General features: G+C 47.5%; 1 protein-coding gene across 2 annotated transcripts; it reads right to left on the bottom strand.

The window, feature by feature from the left end:
• Positions 1-127: 127 nt before the first annotated feature.
• On the bottom strand, positions 128-26,517 carry LOC140662356 (T-lymphocyte activation antigen CD80-like). Of its 2 annotated transcripts, none has more exons than XM_072885734.1 (7): positions 26,248-26,517; positions 25,988-26,094; positions 12,828-13,166; positions 9,885-10,166; positions 7,766-7,891; positions 4,677-4,800; positions 128-2,750 (listed from the first exon to the last, which is right to left on the bottom strand). In XM_072885734.1, exons 2-6 carry the CDS (start codon positions 26,073-26,075, stop codon positions 4,694-4,696), a joined length of 942 nt encoding a protein of 313 aa, XP_072741835.1. In that variant the 5' UTR covers positions 26,076-26,094; positions 26,248-26,517; the 3' UTR covers positions 128-2,750; positions 4,677-4,693. The 2 variants fall into 2 exon arrangements, with proteins under 2 accessions (XP_072741835.1, XP_072741843.1); XM_072885742.1 differs by having other exon boundaries at positions 128-2,720.
• Positions 26,518-27,605: the final 1,088 nt, after the last annotated feature.

Here is a 27,605-nt window from a genome sequence, read left to right as displayed (position 1 = left end):
TGTTAGAGCTTTGTCAACCAGCTGTATCACCTACCTTGCTGCTACACAGCGTATGTTTTTTAGCAGCTGCAAAATGGTGGCTGGGGCTCATGTGGGTAATTGAAAGGCTCTACCACTTCCCAGCACATAGAACAGACATCTTTTATTACTGAGGAAAGGAAACTGAGTTTACTGTTTATTTTTTAATACAATTAAAGGAGAAACCCCTGGAAAAAATGTTACATTCAAAGTACCTGTGATAAACAGAGAAGCTCACCTGGTACAAAGACCCAGGTATTAAGCTGAAAAGGTCTCACAGAAACCATTTGTGTGCAATTCACTGAATACAGCATAAGGCAATAGAAAACATGATTCATAGTATAAGTGCTTAAGGAAAAAAATAAACCAAATAACGTGCCCATCAAGAATATGAAAACAAACTGATGCTAGACATACTTGTCAGTGAAACTTTTTGTTTCCTTAGAAGAAGTTACTTAAAGTGTCACAGGAGTCTGTTGTGATGTAGAAAGGTTTGGCACAGTGCAAAAGACAAACCCTGCTCCAGGAGGCTGTGCAATCATCAGTCAGGAGCAGAAGTAGAGCATGGGATAGTCAGAGGGAAAACATCGTGCCAGAACTACTATCAGAGCTGTGGTGTGGTTGGTAAGGTGGCAATGCATCGTCTTCATAGCAGGGAAGGAAGCACAATGTTGAAAATGAGCAAAGTAAATACAAAGAGAGTGTGTTCAGCCTGCAAGAAGCTAGTAGTTTGTGCCGGAAAGAACAAGCATAGATTGAAAGAAAAGGAAACTTGAAAAATATGAAAACACCATTGCCCATGCACTAAGTCCTGCAATAAGGTCAAGCTGCCTTCTGGAAACACTGCTTTCTGTGTCACCTATGTTCTGCTTGCAGCCAGAATGCAGAAGTGCAGAGTATTAGTTTCCTTATCACCCACCTTATCTCCTTTTCTCTGTCAAAAGACCCTCCATAAGAATGTTCTGAAGTTCCCATTTCACTTCATACAATGGGAAAGCAGTAAAAAAGCTGATGGGGCAGCATGACTCTGCAGGAGTAGAAAGGGAGCAGTGTCTTATTTTTTACTACTTGGCACTTGATCCCTTAGCCTCTCATAGCTCAATCCTCTACAAACCGCTTTTAGTCCTCTTGTTTCCTCCAGCAATTTCTCTCTCAATATAGCTGCTAGAAAAAAGTGACATGGATGGAATATTTCTTTGCTGTGTCCTAGCAAGATAAACAGCTCAAGCAACAAAACATCCCACAAAGAGAACGGCATGGTGCTTTCAGACTTTGGTCTGCCCTGCTAACTGCACACATGGATAGAGCAGTAAGGGAATGGGTACAGCTTGCAGTGGGACAGAGCAAAAGGGAAAAACAAACCTGTCAAACTCAGGGCAGGGTTGAGTCAGGTTAGTATGCAGAGCTGCTTAGGAAGCTTGTTGGGGTTTGGAGCTTTTTCCTCTTTTCCCCTCAAAATGAGAAACCACTTTTTCCTACACAGTAGGCAAGAATATCACCCAGATCAGATGAGTCCTATCCAACGTTAGCATCCTGTAGGGCACTTCTTTCAAGTCCTGGCTGGCTAGAGAGAACGCTGGCAGAAAGCAGCACCATTCAACGCAAAGAAAATCTCTATGTTGCTGTGAGACTCCCAAGAAGCTGGCGAGCCTACCCTAACAAGTATTCCTAGGCAAATGTACAAACAAAAGCAGACCTATGTTTATGAAGCAAGGCCCTGAGTTACATTTCATTACAGTAGATACATGTGAGATAACCACTGAGTGTTACAGAAATGTAAATGGGGATTGGCAAGTGTGGGTAGGAAGGAATGCATATAAAAGCTTGTACATGTGTATGCACAAAGGTGGGCACACTCACACGCACCACCACCAGCAGCCTGCGCTGTGTCAGATGTGCTCCTGTATCTCTGAGTAATTTAATGGATGAACTGTGTCCTGGTACCTGGGTTGGCGAGGCCATCCTTTCAGGAGAGAAAGGTTATGAGAACTTCTGTCACTGCTGTAGATAAGCAATATTAGTTAGCTGTTACGTGTGCCGTCAGTATGTATCATTCCCTAAAAAGTCTCATAGCACTGAAAATAAGCATGAGGCATATAGTCCCACCTCAAGGTGCTTTTTAATGAAAAGTGTGTGCATTATTGCCTCTTTAGGGGAGAAGTGACATATATCTGTAATGGTCAAGTCCAAATCCAAAGTCTTCCAGCACAAAGAACAGTGCTGGCAGATAACCCGTGCGAGGCTGAATATAAAAGAAGTTTTAGCTGCTCCCAGTCGCAACATGGAGGCACAGCCTGACGAGATTGTGTGTCGGGGTCTGGGGTCTCCCAAAGGCCAGCTCTGTGTTACTAAAGGGGTAGGTGGGCGTGGGCTACCTGCTAGGGCTCAGCAGGCCCCCTGATTTTCATAGAGGCAGCATCAAAGCCAGAGGATCCCAAACTCTTGAACTGGTGTGTCGATGCCGACGACGCTGCTCTTCTGCCCCATTGCAGGAACATGGAGGGTCCTCCCAGCTGGAATTCCAGCGACCCCGTTGTAACGAGATCACCCCACTGCTTCTGTGGCACAGGTGGGGTTTTGTATTCATTCACACAAGATTTTGTTGTCAGTCTTCTTGAGCAGAGTTTTCTACTGCTGTCATCCCCTTTCAGAGCGCCAAAGGGTCAATGCAATAAGCATTGCTGTACAACGAACAGTGGGAACTGCAGTGCGGAATACACAGGATAAGAAACCTGAGGGACCCAAAGAAAAAATTTTACTGATTTCTCCCCCCCTTCTTCTTAGTCCTAAACATAAGCCAGAATGTTGCAGAGCCAAGACAAACGGGGATCACCTGCGATAGCCCTCCACAAGAGGGCTCCTATTACAGTAAAGACAGAGCTGTTCAGAGCTAGACAGCTCAAGACAGGCACTACAGTCAGCTACAGACTGGCTCAATGCTTACTGTGAAAACCTCTGGACCATACAGAGGTGCTATCCCTCTGCGAAGTGAGGATGACTAATGAATGTGCTACCGTATTTAAGCAGCAATAGGACATGGCTCAGCGCATCACGCAGTTACAAGATGACAGTCAGCCACTAAGGAAGCACAGCTTCCATCCCTGTCCACAGTCAGCAGCCATTCCCGGCGCTGGAGCTGGGAAACACCAGCCACTTGCAGAAAAAGCCTGGCAAACTTTTATGACAAAAGAGGAATGTGGCAGAATGGATTTATTCAGTAGGTGAACTCCCACCACTCCCATCGCAAAACCCCCCAGAATTCATGCTAACCAAGGCTCTAGTATCTGTTCCAGATAGGGCCTTCCCCAGAGGAAAACATGAGTGGGTGGTCAAGTTTGGAAATGAGACGAGTGGCCTGAATGATAGTTTCCCCTCCTTTCCATCTCAAACATGTTAAGCTTTTAGATTACTGCAACGCACAGTGTGACAAATTCATGACTTCTAGGACTCTACAGCTGTTACCCTGGCAATTCAGCATGCTGTAGTGAGAGTAGGAAACGCACCCACCTGGATAATGATGCGAATAAGAACAGTTAGCTGCTAATCTTTCCTTAAGTCTCTTGACTTGAAAAATGTCTTTTTGGAGGACACAGCCCTGAATGCAGCTGAGCTTTCAAGCCAAAATGAATATAATGCTTTGTAGTCATAAAACTTTGCTAAGCCAGACTTTTCCCCAGCCCATCCTTCACAACACCTCATTATCAAACGTAACTCCTTTTAAAATACTAGTCTTTCCTGGGCAAGTCTTAGAGGGGAAACTTTTCCTGCTCCATTCCTCCAGCTGCTGAAGGGAATGGAGGTATCTCAGAAGTGGACTGGCATTGCTAATCTTACTGGGAAAGCTGGAGTTGTTCTCCTGTTGTTCACCTCTCCCTCACCACCATTTGGTCAATCCTTCATTTCTATCATCAGTGATGTTCCCATGTTTATGCATCAGATCAGGCACGTGGCTCACAGGGCATCAGCCAGAAATCACCTCTAGGGGATGAAGCCAAAGCCACATGTGGGACCTGTAGTAGTGATGAGCTACTGACAAATGAGTCCAACAGGACAGGAACGAAAAGACTGCCCAGTTCTTAGTTGGGAGGCTCAAAAAATTAGCACACGGGCAGTGGCAGGAGATGTCATTGCAGATCTTGACAGATGGATGACCGTGCTACAAACCCACCTCTCAGATATTAACCAGCTTCCTCACACAGGTTCAGAGGAGACACTGACAGTCAAAAGTTGTCAAATGTTCCTTTTCTTTCATCTCTCTTCATCCCCATTTAGTCCCTAAAAATTTATGTTAATTAAGGAAATGAATGCCACAAAAACTTGCACGACATCCATGCAGGGCCCATTCTGTGGAGAAAGCAGCTTAGCAGCCCAGGAAATTTGGTCCTCTAACATCTATCACTAGATTCATTTCTAGAAATTCGAAATAACCCAAACAAAGCAATGCCCACAAGCAACATGAGCATTATTCCTCTAGTTACCTGACCAGGAAACACCATGTGTCTGAGCTGGCAATAGGGCCCTACTACTTTTATTTACCCTAAAGGACAGCACACACTGATATTAAAAGCCATACATGGTTTTGTGAGCTAACATCTCATGAGAATCTAATAGTATTTGAGATGCTATTTTGCCAGGAGAAGAATAGGGAAGAAAACTACCTGCAAATGCGATCTGGTCATACAGATGATGTTTGAGATGTCACTTTAGAGCTCACAGGTGGCTTCATACATTCTTTCACACCCTCTTCCACTGAATCCTGAGGCTTACGACAGTGAGAACAGACTGAAAAAGAAGATCCCTCATTAGTATTTGGAATTCCAGAAGACATAAAAGTGCTGAATCCAAATGCCTCCTTCAACAAAGTAAAGTATAACTGAGAGTGGGAAGAAAGGAGAGAAGAAATTAAAGAAAAAGAAATCTTTTAGGTCCAGTTACCCCTATTTTTCCTTGGCAGGACCCATCCTTGCAGTGCATCTGTATATGGCTGGCCCATAGCCATAGTCTGATCTGATAGAAAGCTCTGTTTTATATAAATGTTATCTATGTAGCGTCATATGGATAAAACAGTTCTTATTAGCACATGGCTAGGACCTCAGTCTGGCACAAAGACAGATTGCTACATGCTAAGATAAGGTCAGAAGGGAAATAATGGTAAAAGTTACATGTCACTAAATGCAGTTTACCAAGCGAGTGAAAGAACACTGGTGTTAGAACCAGCCAACCAACTCTTTTCAGTGCTTTAAAAGGAGTTCAGATTAAAAAGGTCCCCTTAGTATCTCAGCATCTATGAATGACTTTTGTTTTAATAATTCCAGTTGAATCTCTGTGTGCTATTACAGCAAATTGTACTTGCACAAATTTTGCAACATGGATCCTAAGCTTGACCTCTAATCTTGGTCTAATCTTGGTGCTTTGCATTAAATTAACTGAAAAGCCAAAAAAAAAAAAATCTAGAGAGTTTCCATTCTTAAATTACTGCAAAGATAGGCTGTGAGCTCCTCAAAGTAGGGGGCTGTGAACCTCAACAAAGCATCTACATGTTTTGGTCACCACCACAATCACACATCTGAGAACTCTTATTTCCGTTTTGCTCTATCTTTCTATTCTTCCCTCCCACACTTCAGCTCTTTGAAGCATGGCTTTTTGAGCTCAGAAACCGCTCTTAGCATCAAGGCAGCTCCCGACTCAGCTTTCCATATGCCAGAACAGAGGCGCTCTCAGACCTATTCTGAGCTCCCACAATAGCTCTTGAAAGGTGACCTGTAGCAACACCAGCAGGAAGCACTCTTAGGACAGATATCTCCCTTCCCAGACAGGTGGCAATGCACAGCAGCACCGAAATGTGACAACTGTACAAACTGGGAAGTGGGATTGAAGCTCTAGCTTCAGTTTCTTACAGTATACGCCTGGTCTGGAAAGTGGCTGTACAAAATAGCACCACCTGACTCGGCAAATCTACTCCCTGTGCATATTGGGAAAATGGGACTGAAAGGGAAGTTCCAGTTTATGCAGCAATGTCCCATGTGGTTGCAGGTGATCACATTCTACCACATTGGTATGCTTTTTATATCTACTTTAAAAGCAATTTGGTTTCTATATAAAAGGCTATCTCAGAATGCTCCAGAATCTTACTAATTTAATGGTAAGGAACCTTTTAATTTCCAGCCTATATTTGTTTAGAGCCAAATCTTCCAATTCCAGATAATTTTCTCCTATAATTAGAAGTTCATTATCCACGCAGGTAACAGCACAGGCTGTGATCAGCTGTGACTTTCTTGGTTTCAACCTGCTTGCTGCTTTCCCATTGACATAGCCCCAGGGAACAGCAGGGGAGAACCAGGGGTGTCATAGGGGCACATGAGTGGAAAATGAGTAGGTGCACAGGTGTAGCCAAGAGCCACTGCCTTCCAGAAGCTTCCTTTCTTTGTGGTAAGACACCAAAAGAAAATTAGCCCAGCCTGACTCAGTGGTCACAGTGGTTTTTTGAAAGGGCGTGGTTGGTGAGGAAGGGTAAAGAAAAATAGTAATGCTACCTCCACACCTCTGACTTGGAGGTGAACTTGTCTGAAGTTGAAATAGAGGTAGCAGAAAACACAAGCATGACAAACTTACAAGTGTCCCTAAGTGAACCGAGTCCCTGCTACCTAGCAAATAACGTCTTTCCAACGGGGGATACCACTGCAACCGTGATGAGCGAAGACGCAGACTGGTGACTTCTGGTTTAAGTGGGCTGAACATAGAGCATTCAGTGTGGGATTCTTGTCTCCAGACTTGACTTCCCCAGTAACCTGACAGAACTTGATTGGGTGATATTTATAACATGTTGCAAGGCCTACTGTCTTTCTCCAGGACTGATTTTCAAAGCCGCTAACAGGGTGTGGATAGGACATCTACTGCTGTTGACTTTCAATACTGGCTGGATGCCTAGCTGCCTTTATAAATCCATTAGGTGCCTACCCACGTCTTTAGGGGCTTTCTGGCTAGGTCAGCTTAGACATGATTAGGAGCAACAGCTAACAGATGAGATTTTTTTGAGTCACACACACAAAAAAAATCTACTCGGCTGCCAGCTAACCCTGAAATGCTTGAGGTCCCCTTTGCCATTGAAAAACTCCTGGAGACATGTCTGGAGTTACTGAAGACTTCATAGGGTGGGACAGGGCACTTCACCTGTGCCATTTTTGGCCACACAAAGGTGACAAATCCATCTCTCCTGATTGGGGTTCTCCTAAAAGTGGGACATTGCTATGCTTAAGTCCTTTCTGTGGCCCTAGCACTATGTATTTTTGTAACTTTGGCTCTGTGACTTTTCTGAGGGATTGTCTAAGTAGAGTGTGTAGAGAGATCCCATTTTGAAACTGTCAGTGCACAGCTGTATCTATTATGATCACCAAGATTCTTGGCATCTTCAAGCATCTTAATACATAAAAATGGATCTTTTTGAATCTTTTCAGTTCTGTATACCCCTGATTTTGGAAATATTCTGATCTACTGTCAAAACTCCCTATCACCCCTTCACTCTCAAACCTGAACCCTAGTGCTGCCTGCACACAAAATGTAGGAAAGTCCTGAGCTGGACTTAGATTTTGTGACAGTAGATGCTGCATGAAAAAAAAAAAAAAAAAAGGAAATGAGAAGAAGGTACAAAAATACCTAGTGTGTCAGTATAGTTTCTATAAATGTGTATTTTACACAGAAACTCCACAAGCAGTAAGAGACTGTTTCTTGAAAAAGGAGCTACACTTACCATGCCTTGAGAGGTATCTTGCTGCTAGGGCGATAGCCAAAAGGAAGATGATAATGATGATACTGGAGGCAGTAATGACATTATAAGGTGGAGGCACAGTAGGGACAATGCAGTACTTTGTTTTTTCTGAGACAGAGAAATAAAACATAAATAAAGGGCCCAACAACATTTTGGCATTTTCATGTAAGAGTAGGTATGTGAATTTTGGTGGTTCTGGACAAATTCTAACTCAGATATTCAGCCTGAAAATTCCCCTAGTCAATAAACAGACAAAGCTGGCACCTAAATTTCTTCAATTCCCCCACATTTGTTATGTGCTGAAATTTTTAACACATCCACAGAATCTGAAATGCTGGGTCTTTGTCCAGAACAGGACTGAGACAGGCAGTATTTAAAAACACATAAGCTGTTTTTAAAGAAACTGGTTAGGCTTGGTGGAAAAGCCTGAGTCCCTATCTAGAAAACTTCCATTCTCAAAGGTACTCTGGAGTTTTTCTTACTGTTTTCACCAGATGTATGCCTGCTGAATTCACAGGTGATGGAGAATGATGCATTAAACAGACTAGAATAGACTTTTTTCTGCATGGCAGGAAAAGAGTGTTGTGGCAGAGTTCAGTTTCAGTGGATCTGGAGCCTTTGGCTTTTCACCACTGGAGATGACCATTCTGCCACTAGGACATTAGAGTAGATAATGGGCAGTTCTTGTACAGTACAGGAAAACACTAATTCAACAGGAGCACGTTCATAGATCTTCAGATTTTCATCATCTGCATCTGGCACAATTATTCAACTTCTAAGACACTAGCCTGATCCACTGTACAATCTTCCCCTCCACTGTAGGGTTTGCCTGCTACGTTTACCAGAGGCTGCATTCTGTCTGGAACTCTGTGTTCATGGAAGACTCGTTTGGAGGACCATTTCCATCATACCAAAATTGGAGTGGTTCAGCATCTTAAAAATCAAAAAGTGGGGGTTTTGCAACTGCTGTTCTCACTTTTGATTGCACCGTCCTCTGAGAATCTGTGTGACAACAGTGTATTACTATTATTACTTTTTTTGTTACTCGCCTTTTCTATGTAGTATGATATTCATAACCTTCTTCCATTACTGTCTCTAGGGACATTATGCACTATACATCCAGCAATAACCAATATTCATAAAGCACTAGTTTCTGGCATTCATCCTGAAGCTGAATGGCACCTCTCCTCACAAGCCCCTTTGATTTTAGTAAGGTTGATGAATAACATACCTTGATGAATAAGGTACAATTCCCTAGGAAAAAATAGCACTTCTCTAGCTTTCCTTGAAGGTGCCCTTATCTCTACAGTGAAAACATCAAACCCAGAGACATTTCAGAATACTTTTTTGGTAACAACATAAAAAAAAATCCTTTTGGCTTTAAGAATTTTCTTGCAAATCCCCTTCGACTGCAAAACATCTGGACTGTACTGTGCTGCCTTCCCTCATGCTGTTTCCACTTGTGCCTCAAGCTTTTCAAAGCACAGACTTATCTATTATGTTATCACTTTTAAGCCACGCACAGCGATGGAATTTTTCTCTGTATGAGTTAACCCTATATTAAATATGTGTATGAAAGCAGAATTTTGTCTAGACCCCAGCCGACAGTTTTCTGTCACTGAAGCAGGAACAAACATGCTTGTTAAATGAGGAAATTCTTTTTAAGTGCAACCTGTGTCTTTTAAGGCACACACATTTCTCAAGTCACTCCATTCGAATACCAGGTCTGTGCCACACAACTGGCAGCAAGACCGTGCTGGTACAGAGGGGCACTGAATGGTGGCAACCCCAACCTGTGGGAGCCACCGAGGCTGACATCATGAGATCACAACGGGATCCAGTTGCCCTCTCAGCCCAGCTGTGACTCTTAGTAAAGCATCAGGAAGGCAGAGCTGTCTCTGCTTGTCAGTCACTGGCGTAACTCTCCTCTCCCACCCCTGCTGTCTTACAGCCTTTGAAATATTTTGGTGTGCAGCTCACAGGCAGGGTCATTGGGTCATCCTTGCATGAACAGATACACAAAATCTACCGCTTTCTCAGAGAGGCAACTCAGCAGATTCAACAAAATGGTTTTGTAACACAAGCTATTAATAAAACCTACTCAGAAGCAAACTGGTGGACTTGATAAAGCCATTGTATTCAACGGAGCAAGTGAAGCTGACGTCTTTGGTCACGTTGAGCCACAGTTCACCAGTGACGTTGTACAGGCTGAGGCTGGACTTGGACACCCAGCTGTCATTCCACACCACGGACACATTGTTGAGGGCTCCAGAGATTTTGGGTTTGGGGAAACCTCCATGAGAAGAACATTTTACCACCACCTCAGTCGAGTCACAAGAATTAGTAGATACTCTTGCTGTTATGTTCGGCTTACTGAAGTCAGCTGAAGCAAGAAACATTTAGTTACCATTCTGTCAGATTACAGTGAGAGCTGCAGTCCTGATCACCCATGGTCAAAGCAAAGACTCCCCCACAGGGCATTCTTCCTCTATCATAATCTATTTGGCCTTTCTTGTGCCTTAGTGTTCTCCCCACGGCCTTGATGGGATATGGCCTTGGCCTTTGCTGCTTCTCCTCCTGGGCAGTACACAGACTTCATGACCCCACCCTTCCCAATGCCGCCATTTCTCTCTACATACAGCAGTTTGTGGAACAACAGAAGGAATCATAAAACAGGTAGGAAAAATACAGGACTGAATAAAAATCTGTATTACAGACAATGGTAGACAATTTCCTTTTCCCTCCCTTATTAGTCCCTTCCCAGCCAGAAGCTCACAGAGGTTCCATCTCTGCTGGGAAAGGAAGCAAGTCACATGTTGGTGTCTCAGCCAGTATGGCCAGCAAGAGACCGAATTACCTTTTCTGCATGAGAGCCCTTCCAGAAGGCGCAGCTGAGAGCAAGACCCAGTCATACTAGTCATTACAAAAATGCATAGCAATACACAGGTCCTCTCAGACCATGCTCTCACTGGACTTTTTTCACATTGCCAAAGACAGTTTTCAGAGGTTTCCCACCCAGACAGCTTGGTCAGATGTATTGCTGTAAGTGTTTGCGCGGCTGCATGGTGAAATCGATGAGACGACTAATATGAGTGAAGAAGGCGAAGAAAGGTGGTGTCATTTTTAGCCTGCTTCCCCTTGCCAATCTGGTTCATTGTGTTACTGTAAACAGTTACATTGGTACAACTGAGGATGCCCACGGGTTGTAATAAACAGCCCAGGGTGAGAAGGAGGAGGAGGCAAGGGGTGACAAAGGAGCTATTTAAGGCAACTCTCCCACTGGAAAAATTTCCATGGGACCACACCTTTAGAAAGAGAGGCACCAGTCAGAAAAAAATCAGCATGTGGCTTCCTGGTGGGTGTAAGTCACATCAACACCACTTCTGCCAAAGAGACCAAATTCTCCCTCCCACCTCTGCCAGCTGTAGGTCCGTAGCCTGCACACCCCCTCAGGCGCTAGCCCCAGCCATGGCAAGGCCAGGCAGAGAGCTGCAGCAGGTTGCTCAACTCACTGCAAAATGACCCTTTTCGGAGCAGCTAAGGTTTTGTCTGCGATTGCACGCTGCCTGACTCACTGTTTGACCACATGGCTGCTGGGATTAAGGCAGACAGCCTTGCAATCATAGCATGTCTTCCACAGCTTATGCTGACCACAAACCTGTGGTCTAGGCTACCGGGTAACTAGTGAAAGAAACTTGCTCAACATTGCACAGCCAACCAGTGGCAGACAAGCAGAGACCAGGATTTCCTTCCAGGCCCACTATCTGTTGAGCAATATGGCATTGACATCCAGTCTGGAAAGTTCTTTCAAACATCCCAGCTGACTTCACTAAGGCTCCCGGATCAGTCACCAGGGAGTAACACCTTTCTGCCTCTCTCAGGGTAGCCTGATTCCAGCAGGGGCAAGGGGAGCTTTCCCCTTCCTGATCCCCACAATAACTGATCCCACTTTTCCAAAGGGAGCAGAAGTCTACCACAATTATTACAATTGGCCTGTTAAGACAGCTAGGGGATTTCTGGAAGGAAAGAAACTGGAGTATTTGCAGGGAGGAAAAGAGATTCATTGTTTCACATTTTTCATGCAGTTTACTCCTCAGCCCTCACAGCTAGAGAGGGTGCTGGCAGTGCACTTCCCTTTTTTCATATCAGTTCCCAGAAAGATCACTAAATTTATCTCCTTGCACGTATGCCCACCACGCCTCAGACCGGCAGGCAATGGCCAAACCTCAGGAGCTTGGTTTTTTTTGCTGACGAATCTCATTCCAGATGGGGAATGCTCATTCACTGGCTTGTCTGGAAGATTCCTGGAACTCTCTGCTGCTGAAGGTATTCAAATGTATGTATATATTTATGTATGTTACCAGTATCTCTGCCTTTGGTTGAAACCAACCGCCACAAAAACAGTGGTAGAAATGGAAAATAATGTCAACGGAACTTTTTGTAGCCTCCAAGAAAAGATTCAGATTCATTTTGAGCAAAGGAACTCGGGTTGTTTCTTTAAGGTAAAAAGCCTCAAATCTCCATCTGAGTTCAGCATTAGGTTGTGGAGCGGCAGTGTACCCAGCAAGCTGGCCAGGCCCCCGGAGAGCCTGGGCTCCCAAGGGGTTGGATGCAGGGCTGGGATGCTGCTGTGGCCACAGAGAAGCAATGCCACCCCATTCCTCTTTCTGCTAGGACGCTTCCTGTGCACCAAGGACTTGGTCTCTGCTTTGCCCAAAAGACAGCAGGGGGCAGAGGTGGCCTAGGGCACCCACCAGCAGTGGTACCTGGGGAGGGATCCGGGGAGGTATCCTTGCCCAAGAGGGAGGCATCAAGGGGAGGAAGATGAGAAAGGCGAATTTTCTGTACCTGGGGTAGCTGTGGAAAGGTAAGGAGGGAGGCTGCTAGAATGGAAATACAGGGGCCTTAACACACCTTCCAGCACTCTTTTAGGTTTCCTGATGAAAGTCTATCTGCTACACTATGACTAAAGCTTGGAGGAGTGTCTCTTACCCCCAGAGGTTGGCACCAGAAAGCCCCAAGTGTTGGGAGGCAATCCACCTACCTGTAACAAAGAGGGTGACAGGCTCATCACACACAACAACTGAGTTCTGTGAAAATCTGAGGTGCTGAACTACACACTGGTAAGGACCATTGTCCAGGATTTCCACAGGGTAGATCCACAGCGTGAGGTTCCTGTCATCCATCTCTGTCCGGTTCTCATACCGCTCGTGCTCAGAGATCTTCTTCCCCTCTGCGTAGGCAAGCACTACCTCCGTGGTGTTCTTCTGCCAGTAGACCCGGTAATTTTGTAGACTTTCTGAGCTGGGAATTTCATGACAACATGGCAGGCCGACTTTTTCCCCCGCTTTGCTCTTGACTACTTTCTTCTCCAGAGCACAGCCTGTAGGAGGGGGGCAAAGCAAAAGTCAGTGAGACAGTGGTATAGCCTTGTGTCAGGATCTGCAGCGCAGAGCTCACCTCTTTTGGCTCTGTCTGTACCTGCTAATGTACCTCATCACCCACCAAGCTGTTTACAACATCAGCTCTGCACTGAGGGGAGGCCTACCTTGGCATTGCCTTTTACATGATGCTCCAGTCCTACTTAGGACCCCGAGCTAGTGGGCACACAATGATTTCTGCATGGATTACTGAAGGCAAATGCAGGAGAGTTACCTGCCTGAACAGAAATTTTGCTGGCCCCTTGAAAGAACCACACCTCAGAGTAAAGAATTGCCATTATTCATGTAAAGGGATGAAAACATACATGCCCAAACTGCTGTCTCTCTGCTCTCCCTTTTCAGAGCTCAGTGTTTTGAAAGTCTGTGTCACCCTCCGGTGGGTTCCATGCATGCCAGACAGGGCCACAATGGACTATTAGTTTGGGGGTTTTGGTTTTTTTTTGGAAGGGTTTTTCTTGTAAAAGAAAAAAACTCAAACCTTTCAAGATCCCAGAAGCTAGAAGCAACCCTACAATGACAAACAAAGGTTACAGCCACACTGTCATCAGTCTCCTAGTATTAGCAAATGAAGAATTTTGCCTAGTCTAGCTAAGACAAATTTATATTTGCGAAGGCCCATGGGCCTCCCTTGGGATTACTTGCAAACAGCATAGGCATTCCCTAACTCCTGCCCAGCGACCATGTCGGTGCCATACCCACTATACAGGCACGTGCTTACAATAAAAAGCTGAGGCCCTTGCAAGGGGGAAATTCAGTACAACTTTGACCAGGTTAGCAGTAACCCCCCTGCTTCGCACTCTGACTTCTATGCACGTGGCTCCTGTGATCAGCCCTGCTTTCCCACTCCCCTTCCTCTTTCCAGCAGGTAGGCGCTCGCAGGGGCCAGGACCTGACACGCAAGGGAACAGCCTAGCAAGGAGCTCCTGCTGTTGCTGGAAGAGTGACCCAGTACTGACACGCTATCCTGTGCTGCAGCAAGGCCAGGGCAGATGGTTGGGCTTTCGCCTGGGTTTGTGTAACCTTCAGGATGATGCTTATCCCTGCGCACCCTGCTTGTTAGTCCAGAAGGTTGAGTTGCTTTACATTTGCCCTGCTTGCCTCAGCCTCACTACCTTAGCACCCATCTCCAGTAGTGGAAGGGGGATACCGATCTGTTGCACCCCACTGATTGAGAGCAGAAAACCAAAGAAATAGCCAGCCTCAGGGCAGAGAAGATTCAAATTCCTGCTTCCTTCCCTGCAGAACAGATCTCAGTAAACATGTCTGAGAGAGAAAGCAGGAAAGTCCTGACCAGGCAGTCTGTCACTGATGGGGAGAGTGCCGCATCAGCTGAGGTGAGACCCCATGTGCAAAGCCTCAGCCTGAAGCGTGAACTGAACGCTTGACAAAGCTGAGCCTAAGAACTGCCACCCACCCCCAGAAAAATCTGGCTGATGCTGGCTCACATGTTATCATCACTGCTAACGCCTAACCGCAGCCACGCTGTACACAGGCACAAGAGTGCAGCGCTCAGGGTGTGACCAGGGTGCTGTGACATTCATATTCAGCTGAAGTGTCCAAGATAGCCACAAGCTCGTTGCCCACCAGGGCTTGTTTGCTTAGAGGTGACTCACAGCCCTTTGGGATGCCGTCGCACAGCCGGCAGCGAGACCCCTGCAGCACGCTGACCTGTGTCCAGCGGTACACCCTTTGCAGTCCTCCAGCTGCTGGTGTTGGAGGGAGGCAAGCAGATGCTCAGGCAGTGCCCTGGCACAGCCTGATCTTGGGGCAGCATTGGGGCTGCCTGATGAAGCTTAGCCCAGGCAGAGAGCCTGGGACAGAACGTGAAATAAGTTCTCACCCCTGTGACACACCTACCCCTGTCCCACCCACATGCTTGACATGAAATCCATAGGAAACACCCTGAAAAATACTGGGGAGGTCCTGGCAACATTATGGAATGCTTTAATACTAATTAAATAGAATATGTAATCAAATGAGCGACTTCTCATTTAACTGGTTTCCCTCCACTCAGCCACTTCATTGGTCTTCCAAAGGGAAAGATTCAAACACAATTCCCCCCCACCCCCCAAACCTGTACTTCCCCTTATAATGCATCACAGACCATGAGCAACCAGACTGGCGCAGACCAGGAGCCCACTCAGCCCGCTGACCTGTATCAGCCAGCAACTGGTAGCAAAATGGTAGAAAAACCAGTTCTTCCACACTGCACAGAATAAGAACTGCCATGCCCTGCCAAGCTTTGGCAGTCATGAATTTAGGGATTTCTTGACACTGGCAGTTTAATCCCTACTGCTAGACCTACCCTTCACTAAGAGATCTTGCCCCTTCAGGAAAGCACATATATTTTTGGTTTCCACAACATCCTGTGACCATGAGTTACATGGTTTGATTACATGCTGTGAGAAAAAGCATTTCCTTCTGTTCACCTTAAAAGCAGCCCACTTCAGGCTGTGATTCTTGAAGTTCCTTCTCCTGCGTGTCTGCATGCATTTGTGTGTGTGTTTTTTCCCTCAACCACATCTTCATTTGTTCTCATAGTTCAGCTCTTACTATTGTTGGAGAGATTCACAAGAGCAGCCAGTCAAACTTTGGGATTGTGGAGCCTGATAAAGATAATTTTCTATTTTCTTTTGCAGCAATAGGGGAAGAGTAGGCGTACAGTAAATGTCAGGGTGACATCGCATCATAAGTTGCACGAGGTTCTCCACGCCTTGCCCCTAAGAGTCTCCTTTGCAACCAAAAGGAGAACAAAAACCTCCTCGGCAGTACATGTGCAGGGGTTGGAAACTCCTGCTGATGTCACATCTACCCTTAAAAGGCTCTGCACCCTTGAAACTGCAACCTGAATGCTGCAAGGCTGAAGGAACCAAAGTCCACAAAGAGTCATTCAGCCCCACAAAAGTCCCCTTTCACTTTAAAGGTGAACTGCAAAGCAAAAATGAAAATTCAGTTCTGTCCCATTTCTGTGCTGAATGCTCTCCGTAACCAGGCTGTGGGGGAGGTATCCACCGTGGAAATAATTTTTAATTACTTTTCTAGAAAAAAAGATCCCTCCTCTTCCTACGTCCCCTGAAGCCCACCCGCTCCCTTGCTGTGCATGCACGTTACTCCGTCACTGGAAGCCCATGGTGTGTGGCAGTGCTCAGCTGATGAAAGGGCTGACTTTCTGTTACTCGGGCAGAAAAACGTTTCGTTCAAACTATGCCTGTGCTGCAGATGCCCCACATGGCAGGGCTAAATGAGAACAGAAAGGTGAGTGTAGAGGAAACCTGTCCTTTCTTGTTTGCTCCGAGAGTCAGCAAGCAGGAGAGCTATTGAGCCTGTATCTCTATTTACTTCACTCCTTGCCCAAGCCGTGTTTCAGACAGCTTGGTTATCCTGGCCACGCATACAGTCAGGCCATATGGGAGAGCAGATTGCCTCTGGGACAGAAGTCCTGCAGAGACATTTGACTGTAAAAGCAGTAAAAGACCATGCCATGCTTTAGAGAAGCAGCGCTGAACTGTTGGAAACCTTCAGATTAATTCCTGGTGAACGGAAACCCCAAAGCCATTCTCTTTCCCCTCAGTTTCCATTTCTCTGCCCTTCTGAACTGCTTTGCCTTTTTTTGATCTTACCTTGTGTCACCTTGCTTCGCACACAACCCACAAAGCAATGTACATGAAGGGAAAGGTCCTTCTTGGTGGACCTGGAGCCCCCCCCTCGCCCCATGTAAGCAGCAGGTAAGGCAGTGGATCTGCACATTTTTTCGACCGATAGTCCTACAAAAAGCTCCAAGGCGTATTGTTGGTGGCCCTCCAAAACCGGGAGGGTCAAAACAGCCTTGCGTTGCTTTTTTCCATAAGGTCCCCTATTTATCTTTGCAACAGCAGCTAGTCTCTCTACTCTTAAATTATGGCATCACTGATTTTCCCTAGGACTATGCACCTGGGATTCCTGCTCTGCTGGGGCACTGACACCTTTCTTGCCCTCTGCCTGCACATGGGCTGGAGAAAGGGACTTCAAGCAGCTCTGGGAGCTGGTGGACACCATGTTGTGGTGAGGCAAGGGCACTTCTGGTTACCAGGCTGTGCCAGCTGAGGAAAACATGTCTCGTGGAGCTGTGGCTTTCTCCTAGCGGCCGTCCCCTGGGGTCAGTGCAGGAATCACACCCGACAGTCCCCAGGTAGTTCTGCAGCTCAGGCCCCTCATTTAGAGTGAGCAGCACATTTACCCCAAACTTGCAGGATTTATCCTTTGAGGACAATGCTGTATTTTGTGGGGATTTACAAGCAAGACAGATAATCAGTTGAAAATCTGAGAAATTTTGAGAAGTCGAGTCTTTAAAGGACCAGACACTCTTCATTGCTCTTTTCTTTACCCCTTACTGGTGATATTACCAGTGAGGAATCAGATTTTCCCAAAGCTTTCCATGGAGTTAAAATTCACCAAATGTCCTGTGCTACACTGGAATACATGAAGAAGTGCTTTGTATTTAAGCTAAATCAGTGTTGTGACACTGTGAATACGCTGATCACAGAAAAGACCCCATTAGATGCCCAGATAAGTTCTATGTGGAGACATCATGACATTTCAGCAGTGCATAAAATCATTTCCTTCCTCTGTGTTTTGCTGTAAAGACCCCATGAAAGGAGAAAGATGGGATGAAACAGAGAAAAGTGGGTGCTGGCAGGCCCTGCTGGCCATCCTCTTTAAGGAATCTGTGACTGCATATTAACCTGGGCATGAGTGCCTGGCAAGCCTCCTAGGCTCCTTCTACCCAGACTCCAGCAAGTGGAGGCATGCAAAGGCAGGTCTCAGCATGCAGGGAAAGGAGGAGCAGCCCCTTCCCCTTGCACAACCCCAAGCCCAACCTTCTGCTCACAAACCACAGGCCTGCTGCTACCCTTCAGCTTCTCTAGGCTGCTCTGGCAAAGCAAAGCAAAGCAACTGCAAACCCAGTTTGCTTCGCTTATGTCACGGTGACCTCTTGCAAGGTCATGTTCCTTTACTCATCCCAAATGCGGTGAGAAAGAGGAGCAGAAGAGAAGGCGTCCTGAAGAAAAACAGCGACGCACTTCATTCGGCAGCAGTTCCCCTCAGTCTCGCTTCCCTGTACCCACTCACGCTAGTCAAGCACACCTGCGGCCATTAAGTAACAGGATTAATCCTAGTTTACGATGATGTCATGGCTTGCCTGAGTTAGGGAAACAGTTTAAAGAGGTTTTTCTAAAAGTTCAGCTCTGCTTGCTTCTATGCTGTAACCTCGGGGCGCCCTGCTTGGAGTGGTATAGCAAGGGCATGGCACCCCTTACATGGCTTTATGCACTTCCCATCTTCACATTGCCACATTCCTCCTAAACAAAACAGTAACCTTGGTTCACCCAGCTCTATACTGCGTGATTTGGCCACGATTATAATATCCCCACAGTGTTTTGGTGCCCAGCTCCTTCAGCAGCCTTTGTTCCATTTTAATGCTGTTTTGTTTCACATGCAAAGCCTTGAGTGAAGAAATCCTTGAAATCATGAAGCAGCTGTGAAACCAGATGACACCTTTCTGCATCTATAGACAGAAAGACAGCCCATCTTTGGGGGTGCGCACTAATCCCTTTTTTTTTTTCCAGCAGCATGTTAACTTGAGGCCTTATTGATGACAAATGAAATTATCAATCTTATTTGTCTCCCTGAGCATAGTTTGATAAGCAGTGATGCACTGTAGGTAACACTCATTTTAGAGTGGTTCACAGGGCGCTCTCATCACTTGTTGGTGTCCGATGTGGTCCCAGTTTCTTAGACATACATTACTCCCACTGAAGCTCTCCCTCCAACTACGGTTTGCTTTGCAGCTTGCAGACCAAATGCTCTGCTTTCTCCAGTCTTAATCGCTGCTCACCAGAAAGCAGATTTCACTCACCCCTGATAGCCTTTTGCCACGAAAGCCAGCAAGGCAACCCAGCCAGATGGGGAATGAAAGGAAGTGCCATTACTGAGTCACAACTCTGTCAAAAACCTGGCTTCAAAGGGAAGGAAACTCCATTAATCACGAAAAAATTCCATGATCTGCAATTAGCAACTGAGAAGACTAAAGGGAATCTGAAATACTTTGGTAAAGGGGCTCACTGCAGCACTGGGGCAGCTCCAGCCAGCCGGTACCCTCCTTCTTGCTCCTGCCGGTGCCCAGCTCGTGTTTCGGTACTTCTTGAGATAAAGATCTACTGCTTTCTGAGTCACCACTGCCCCAGCTGGGACAAGCCCACTGCCTGGGTATGTCCAGTCTGCTTTGTTTATAACACGAGTAAGATTGCAACTCTTTGCAAGTCAGTTTCTGGCACTAGCCAGGAGGTCAGATCCAAGCAAGGAGCTGGAGATGAGATGCCAAAGTACTTGGGGGTGAGGACTATATAGTGTCTTAAGATCGTCCTCTTTGCTGCGGAACCCTCCACATGGGTGTTGCTCAGGGAGGAGAGGAAGGAGAGCTTGCTTATCTCCCCTGCTGCATACCGGCGATGGGGACAGAAGGATGTCTTTTACTTGGGCAAAGAAGCGAAGGGAAGAGTCTTTCTGAACCTCCCCCTTTCTCTGTTCCAAGCGCGCGGAGTGGGTTACCCCGCTAGAATAAAAAAGGGCAGGGGGAGACACTAAATCTGGATGTCCTCAGAGGATTTGCATATTTTAGTTCCTTTCAAGATCAAATTCCTGCAGCTGGCTCAGCACTCTTACGATTTCCCAGTCTGGAGGCAGAAACTAGATGTGGCAGTTGCGTAAGACAGGCCTTTGGGGGAGATTTGTCGCACACAAAGACAGAAATGAATTTGTTAATTTTTCCCCCTGCAGACTCTGTCCCTTGCTGACTGGATCACTTTGCACTTCCTCTATATTTATCTCCCAGCTGAATATGTTTTCAGATCGTTTTCCTAATTCCTCCAGTACCACTACCATGCATACTGCTGTCCTTGCAACACAGCTTTTGAAGCTGAGGTCCTCCCCACTGCTTAAGGCCCCAGTTTTCTTCAGTGCTTGCTAAATCTCACTGCCTTGTGTGCTCCCCAACTAGCCAGCCAACTCTTGGAACTAATAGAAGGTGAAAGTGCCCAGTAATCAGGAAAATCAAGTATAACACCTCTCACATAAGCCCACTCAAAATTAGAAAAATGACAATTTTTTTGTTTTTGCTTCCAAAGTACTTGCCCACAGTCATAGCAATATTCACTAGCGGCCCTAACAATGCTACAGGCCTGCCAGCCGTTATCTTGTTACAAAAGCCTGGTCCCTGCTTGGGCACTAACTCACAAACGCTCTGTAGACAACGACCTTGACAATAACCCCGTGGCTGGAAGACTGCCTGGAGGAAAGATTAAACAGCGCTATATAAGAGCGCAGCATGGTGAATGGCAATTAACTGAACGATGACTAAGAAAACGAGACCAAAGCAGTCCAGAGGTGTCTGAAAGCTACAAAAGCTGCAGAGGGAGTGAAATGAGAGACTTGGGCAGGGGCCGCTGGAGGTACCGGCTGGGAGCATTGCAGGGCAGGGTGGCATGGGGAAGGGGCTCTCTTGGCTGGCAGGAAGCAGCATCTGATGGTGAGGTCTGTTCAGACTGAAGCACTTCCCCCACCGCAGGGATGAAATCCTTGTCTGCCAGGCATTTAAAACTACACTGGAGGGTACTTGCTTTGGGGAGAGCAGCGGTGCACAGAGAGACTTGCCTCGATAGTCTTTTCTAACAACTTTTTATATGATACGGTGGCGTTCTGGGCTTGCCAAAAGGTGAACGTCTGTGTGAATGTCTGAGTGCTGTATAGCTAGATATGCCACCATTAGCCAGCAGTCAGCACTTTTATTTTCAGCCAGGGAGTCCCCTGGGACCAATGATATTTTAAAAGCATAACAGTGAAAAAGCAGAAGCAAAGCCTGTGGCATTTCCGTGTTGGGAAAGATTTACATATTCTCAAATGACCTCCTGAGACTCCCAATGGTGATGTCCCTCTAAGGGGACAGAACAGCTACAATTAAACATAAAGTTCATCTATTTAAAAACAAAACCGACCTCCTTTCGCCAAGCAAACAGACTTTGCTGCGCTCAGCACATTTGCCTTGCCACCTCATGAAAAATACCACATCTACATGCGCCCAGCACTTATAGTAGGAAACACATGTTAAAAAGGAAGGAGAGCTTCTCTGAACATGGAAATTCTCCTCCAGCCTGGCACAACCTCGGGGTGCAGCCAGACGACAAACTGGCACTGATCTCATGCCTTCCCCACATGAGCACTGGGGATCTGGCTTCCCCTTCCCTTCCAACCTCATGTGTTCCCAGTGCTTTCCTTTTAGGGCTTTCCAGGGGCTGGTTTAATACGCCACATTGGTGTAAAACAAGGGGGAAAAAAAGAAACTTTCTGCTAAGCTAGAAGGCGAATTAGATCATCCAACGATCAGACACGTACCAGAACTAGTGCAAAGGAGGGGAGGATCACATAGCCAGAGCAGAGGAGAGAGGAGCAGGATTGCACCTTTCCATGGCAGTGACCTGTTTGGCCCCCTCAGCTGTGCTGCCTGTCTGCATCCCCCTCCGGGGTACACAGCATCGGGTGTAAAAGCAAACTGGCACTGAAGAGAGGGGGCTGACCCCCACAAAAAACTAACTCATCACAAGCGAGGCAGGGGGATAACTCCATCAGTGGCAGCCTTCATGTATGTCAGATTAATTACGCCCATTAAACCACACTTGTAACTCAGATTTGAGGCAGCAACGAGCACGAAAGGTGTGAGGACATACAGGGTGGCAACTTCTGCTGGCAACCTACAGCAGTGTGTAAAAACTTCAGCCCCAACCTTTGCATATTTAAATGCAGGAATGTCTGACATTCACATTGCAAAAAGGTTACGAATGTCTCAGCAATCCAAGAAATGCAATAAAGTTGTTGCCCTCAGACTACTGTGAGCTCACCGGACATCTGGGTTCATTCTGATCTAACTGGAAAAAGGAAACAATGTGGGTGAAAGGAATGTCTGACCAGTAGCTTTACAAACTCAGAATGCAGGCATATAACTGTATTTTGACTGTGTAAGAACATAGCTTGTCTATATTTAATTTTCTGTGCTTTTTTCTAAAGAATTCTTTCATTTAAAAAAACACAACAGAAGAAGCAAAACAGAGTCTATAAGCAAAAGCAGGAGCCTTTAGTTGGGTTTCTGTTTCTCCCGACAAGCTGTTACAGCAGGTTTCACTCTATATAGACAGACAGAAAAAGGAGTTCCTTAGTTCCGCTGCTCCAAAGACATTTCTTTTCTGCATGTCTGGAACAGGAGGAGACAAAAACTCATCCGAAAAAAAGAAAGTGAAAAACCTGCTGAAGGCAGCTAGAGCAATAAGACAGAAACTCAATTTGCATCCAGTGATAAAGTGGGCAAATCTAGTACGTAAAGAAAAATTTCTGCCATCTCCGCCACGAAATCTGCCCTAGGCACAACCCATACCGGAGCTGGCATGGAAATTAGCCACCAAGAACCTAAAGCTCATTCCTAGACACTTCAGTATTTCGGGGTGGCCACAAAACAGGGAATCTTTCTCGTTCTCCACCCTTTGTCCCTTGCTGAAACCCAGCTCCACTCCGAGCTCTTTATTGTCAGTAACACGCAAGAGGGGATTCCCAGGGTGAATTACTTGTGAGCCATCACTCACTCTCAATGCAGAGGGAAGTGGCTATTCCCCCCCGTCCCAACTCTCCAATAACTCAGAAAAGCTGTAGGGATTTTCCTCAAAACTTCCCAAAAAATTTCACCACTGGGAAGAAACCAAGAACTAGACAGTCCCCAGTGAGATGAAAAGACTCCAGGGAAGCCTAAAAGGAATACTCCATGGACAAAAAACAGGCTCGCTGGGGCCCTGCAATCAGTGCCTACACCATGTTTGCCACAGGACAGGGAAAGGTCGTACTGGGTGACTTCTAGCAACATCTTCCTGATAGAACAAACTGAGACTGAGAACATCCTGATATTCGTAGGTAGGTGTGAAGGTGCAATGGCAGGAGGAAAAACAAGCCCATGGGGATACTGGCAATGTGTTCAGACAGTAAATAAATACGTTTGTGCTGTAATCAAGGCTGTTCTGCCACTTTTCCACTGTGCTGAGACAGCAAAGTGTTCATGCATATCACTGCCTCCAGCAGCAGATGACATCTCAGAAGCAGCTCTAAATTACACTGGCATTCCAGTGGGTCACCTCAGGTGAACCCCAGAGTAGCAAAATTAAATTCAAGGGGAAACAAATGTATCTATGTAGCTTGGGCATACGCAATTTCCTATGAAATACAACCTTCAAATCATCCTTTTTAGTTAAGACCCTCTTAAAGCCTTCTTCTACTACTTTGTAAAAATTCAGCCTGGCATTCCCTATATTACTATTTCACTCATGTAGGGCATATGGAGAGCACCTGCTTTCATCCTAGCGTGCCACTTGACCTTTCGGAGCGCTATGGCATGGAGGTGTGTGAGCACCAGAACACCTGGGCTAAACCCAAGGATGCAAGATGTAGACACAGGCTCTGGGTGCCAGCTTTGACTGTGCCTTGATGTGGTCATGACCAGTCCCACGAGGTCAGTTCTGTGAATGCTGGCCTTGGTGACTCACTTAACAATGTGTGGGAAGTCACTGGCAGGGCCATGGCAAACTCCCTTTCTGGGCTTCACCATTTTGCCACGACAAGGTCAAAAGCTGGTCCTTGTGGTCCCTGTGGGTGACCTAGGGAAGGCATCACCTACAAGTGCCAGTAAAGCTTTTAAAACCACTCATTTGTGGGTACTGTAGCACGTATTTTCAAGGGTCACTAACATAGGAATACCTCTTTTTGCAGAGAAAGGCGGCAGGGTGTGTACACGTGCATACAGAGGGAGAAAAGAAAGCATATCAGATATGTTGTCCTTGTCAGCCTGCCAAGCAACCCACTCCCGAGGCACCAGGACTTCCACAGACTCATTGTGCGGGAAGCATCTAACAATTATGCCCCAAAAGCTGATATAATGCTTTTAAAAAACCTTTTTTTCCCCACTCTGCCTCTTGCAGAATTAAACCCCAGAATTTTGTGGTTGATCAGATTTGGAGAAATAAGTCTTCTCAGCAACAGGATGACCAAACCCTGCTGGCATATGGATTTGTGCCTTGTGTTTCCTAGCCCAGACGCCTCTCCCCACGCCTCCCGGCCCATTCCCAAGCCTTCGGTGGTGCCACGCTCCTTACAGCCCCCTCGCTGCTGCTTCCTGCCCTTTCTGTTGGCTGGGCATGAGGAGGGGCAGCATGGGCTCTGGCTGTTCAGGTGCTACCCGTGGCTAGCCAGGGGCTTCCATGCAGTGGGCGAGAATGCCACATCTCTGCCAGCTCTGCCTCCCTGTCAAACTTGGTTGAAACTGGGCAGGGGATTCGAAAGTTATCAGCAGGGGCCTAAAGAAACAGATGAAGAGATGGAAAGCAGGATAAACTATCATTCCCTTAGTAAGCCATATCAAAAAAAAGTACAACTATAGGAACACCTAGTTTTCTATTATCAAACTCCTATTTCTAGTACTGGATATCAGCATGCATCAGACTGTTATATCCAAGCATTGCCCATCTTTGGTCTTGGAATAGGCATCCTTTTTAGAGAAACTACATGACTGGCTAATTACCACATGCTTATAATTACATTAATAACATACCACAAGCTCTTACAGTACAGAGAGAGAAACAGCTCTGCACATTAGATTGCTCGCCCATTGCAGTATGGGCAAACATACATCTGTGCTTGACACGTGCTTCACAAGCGCAGAGGGAGGGGAAGGAGTGTGGGGGAAGACAGGAGAGCAGAGATCTCACAAGTGGCATTTGAGGTGGTTGCTTTCTTTACAAGTGAGCTCTGCAATTCAACCCCTGTTAAATTCTCTGAGTTTTGTTTTAAGATTCTGAGACTGAAACGCAAAATGAAACTCAGCATCAACTATCTACCAGTTTCACAACATCAGCATGAAAACTCCTAATTTTGCATCACTGGATTTTTAATCAAAGCCCGTGTTTGCTCCAGAGTATTGTTAGCTGCAATGAAACACCAAAATTGCCAATAAGCACAACGTATTTTGCATCCACAACGAATCCCAGCTGAGAAGTGAGTTTTGTGTGATTTCAAGGTTAACATTTCACACAGCTGAGGAGACTCGTCCCAAGCCTCTTGAGGTCAGGGGGGGCCTTGTGGACTTCAGCAAGTTTTGCAGTAGGACCTTGGAGAAGGATGGGGGAAAGCCATTGCAGTCCTCTGATGGGGACTTGTGTTGTTGGAGAAAGCACTCGCCGTGTGCTGCATGGGTGGCAGAGAGCCCTCCAGCCCACCACCCTGCCCTGTCTTCGCCACCATGCACTCACTTTTCGCCATCCAAAAAACTCCAGAAACTGCCCTGCCACCGAAGCTGAGGCCCAAGGGGTTGCACCACATGCTCACTGTGGACATCAGCCACCCCGAAAACAGCCTCCTCGCTCTCACTCCGGCTGGGATGGGTGACCACCTCACCCCTCTGGGAGCCGGCAGCCCGACACGACCGGCCCGGGGAGCTGAGACCTCACGGGTCATCAGCACTCGCCACCATGGTTAGCAAGCCAGCCACCCCCAAACCCTGGCCCAGCCGCAGCCCTGGCAGAAGACACCAGAAGGAGTGCCCTGGGGGCCACCCTCCCCCAAAGACCGGCAGGCGGGCACTGCCACCCGCTTGGGCCCAGCACCCCCCTCCCGCGCTCCCACGCCGGCCGCTCCTGCTTACCTAAACTAAGGCAGAGCAGCACGAAGAGCCCGAGCCCCAGCCACCTCCGCAAGGCCAGCGCCGGCGGGGCGGCGGGCAGGCACGCCATCCTTCCTGTAGCTCCTGGGCTGGGAGGAGAGGGGGACACGGTTAGGGGAACGGCGCCCGAGGAGCCACAGCACCCGCCGCCGTACCCCGCTCCTTCCTGCCCGCTGCCGCCCCGAAAAAACACGACCTCAAGCCCGGCCCGCCCCGCTTCCCTCCCCGGTGCCCCGGGGTACCTGCGGCTTCCCCGGGCGAGCGGCCCCGAGGCCACCCCCTGAGGCGGGGAGGAGGCAGGGGGCTCAGTGCCGGGCCATAGGCGCCCGGCTTCTGCCGCAGGACCGCGGAGACGCTCACTCCCCACCGGGGCGCGGCGGGAAGACCGGGCGGCGGGCGGGCGCTCGGCCTCATAAGTCGCCTTACGCCCGCCCACGGCTTCCTCGCGGGACGTGCGTAAGGTGCCGCGCCCGCCGCCTCCGCCGCCTAGGGCCGGGGGCCGGGGGCCGGGGCGGGGGCCGCCGCCGCCGCCGCCGCCGCCGCCGCCGCCGCCGCCGCCGCCGCCGCCCCTCTCAGCGCCGGTGTGGTGGATGCGTCCCCGGCGAGGGGGCAGGGGCTTCGGGTGAGGGGGCAGGAAAGGGCCCTCCCGCGGCTGGCGGGCGTCGAGCCTAAGTGTCGTGGCAGCACCGGCGCCCGTGGGGCTTCTCAGGTTGGAGTTTAAAATGCAACTAAGTCAAATGCTCCTGTGGGAATAATCCTGTACAATGATATTTGACATTAACCCCCCACACACACCATCCTTTCAGGCCCAGCTGGATGTCGTCCGTCAAGTTCAGTTACATAAAGAAAATTTTAAAAAGACCGCCGAAGCTGCATGTGTTGGCCGTCATGGCCGAGCAGCCGGACAGGGAGCAGCCGCCGGACATGTCACCAGGCCCAAACGGGCCGGGGAGAGCATCCATCAGCCCCGGCAGGAGAGGCGGAGGGAGCGCTTGCCTTCCCAGCGCCGGGTCCTCCTTCTCCAGGAGGCACCCACCGCTCGCCCATGGCACCCACCACCAGCCCCTTCCTCCCGCTGCCTGGCTTGCCCCGGCTCTGGGGACAGGGCAGGGGAGAGGCACGGCCTGTCCTTCCTCGAAAGCCTGGAAGGGCAGAGCCCTCACAAACCCGAGCGGCCAAACAAAACTAGTCTGAAGCAAACCCTCAGCAGAAAAACAAACCGCTTGGTAATTAAGAGCCCGAGGGAGTAAACATGTGCTAAGTGATGTAGATTTGTACAGATACTGCACACCCTCCTGCAGAATAAAACAAACCCCGGTATAGTGTAAGGAGTTATATTTAGCCGTAATAACCACAGCGAGAGGGTTACACACCAATGAAAACCTGATTTTCTTCAAGGGTAAAAAATAAAGTGCAAATGCAAATGAAGATTAAAATCATTTATTTGAATGCAGATTTCTGGCTTGCTGATTTAAATTACTTTGATTTAAAGCAAATGCATCCTTTTTATCAGAAATGATGTGCCACTATGTTCCCGTTTTTCTTCAGTATAGCCGCCTTGGATTAGGTGGAGTAGATGTATTGATGTGGAAGTGAACTG

Source organism: Ciconia boyciana, chromosome 1, assembly GCF_034638445.1.
Source record: "Ciconia boyciana chromosome 1, ASM3463844v1, whole genome shotgun sequence".
NCBI classification, from domain to species: Eukaryota; Metazoa; Chordata; class Aves; order Ciconiiformes; family Ciconiidae; genus Ciconia; species Ciconia boyciana.
Note: the sequence above shows the minus strand (reverse complement) of the source record. Positions and strands in the feature narration are given on the sequence as shown.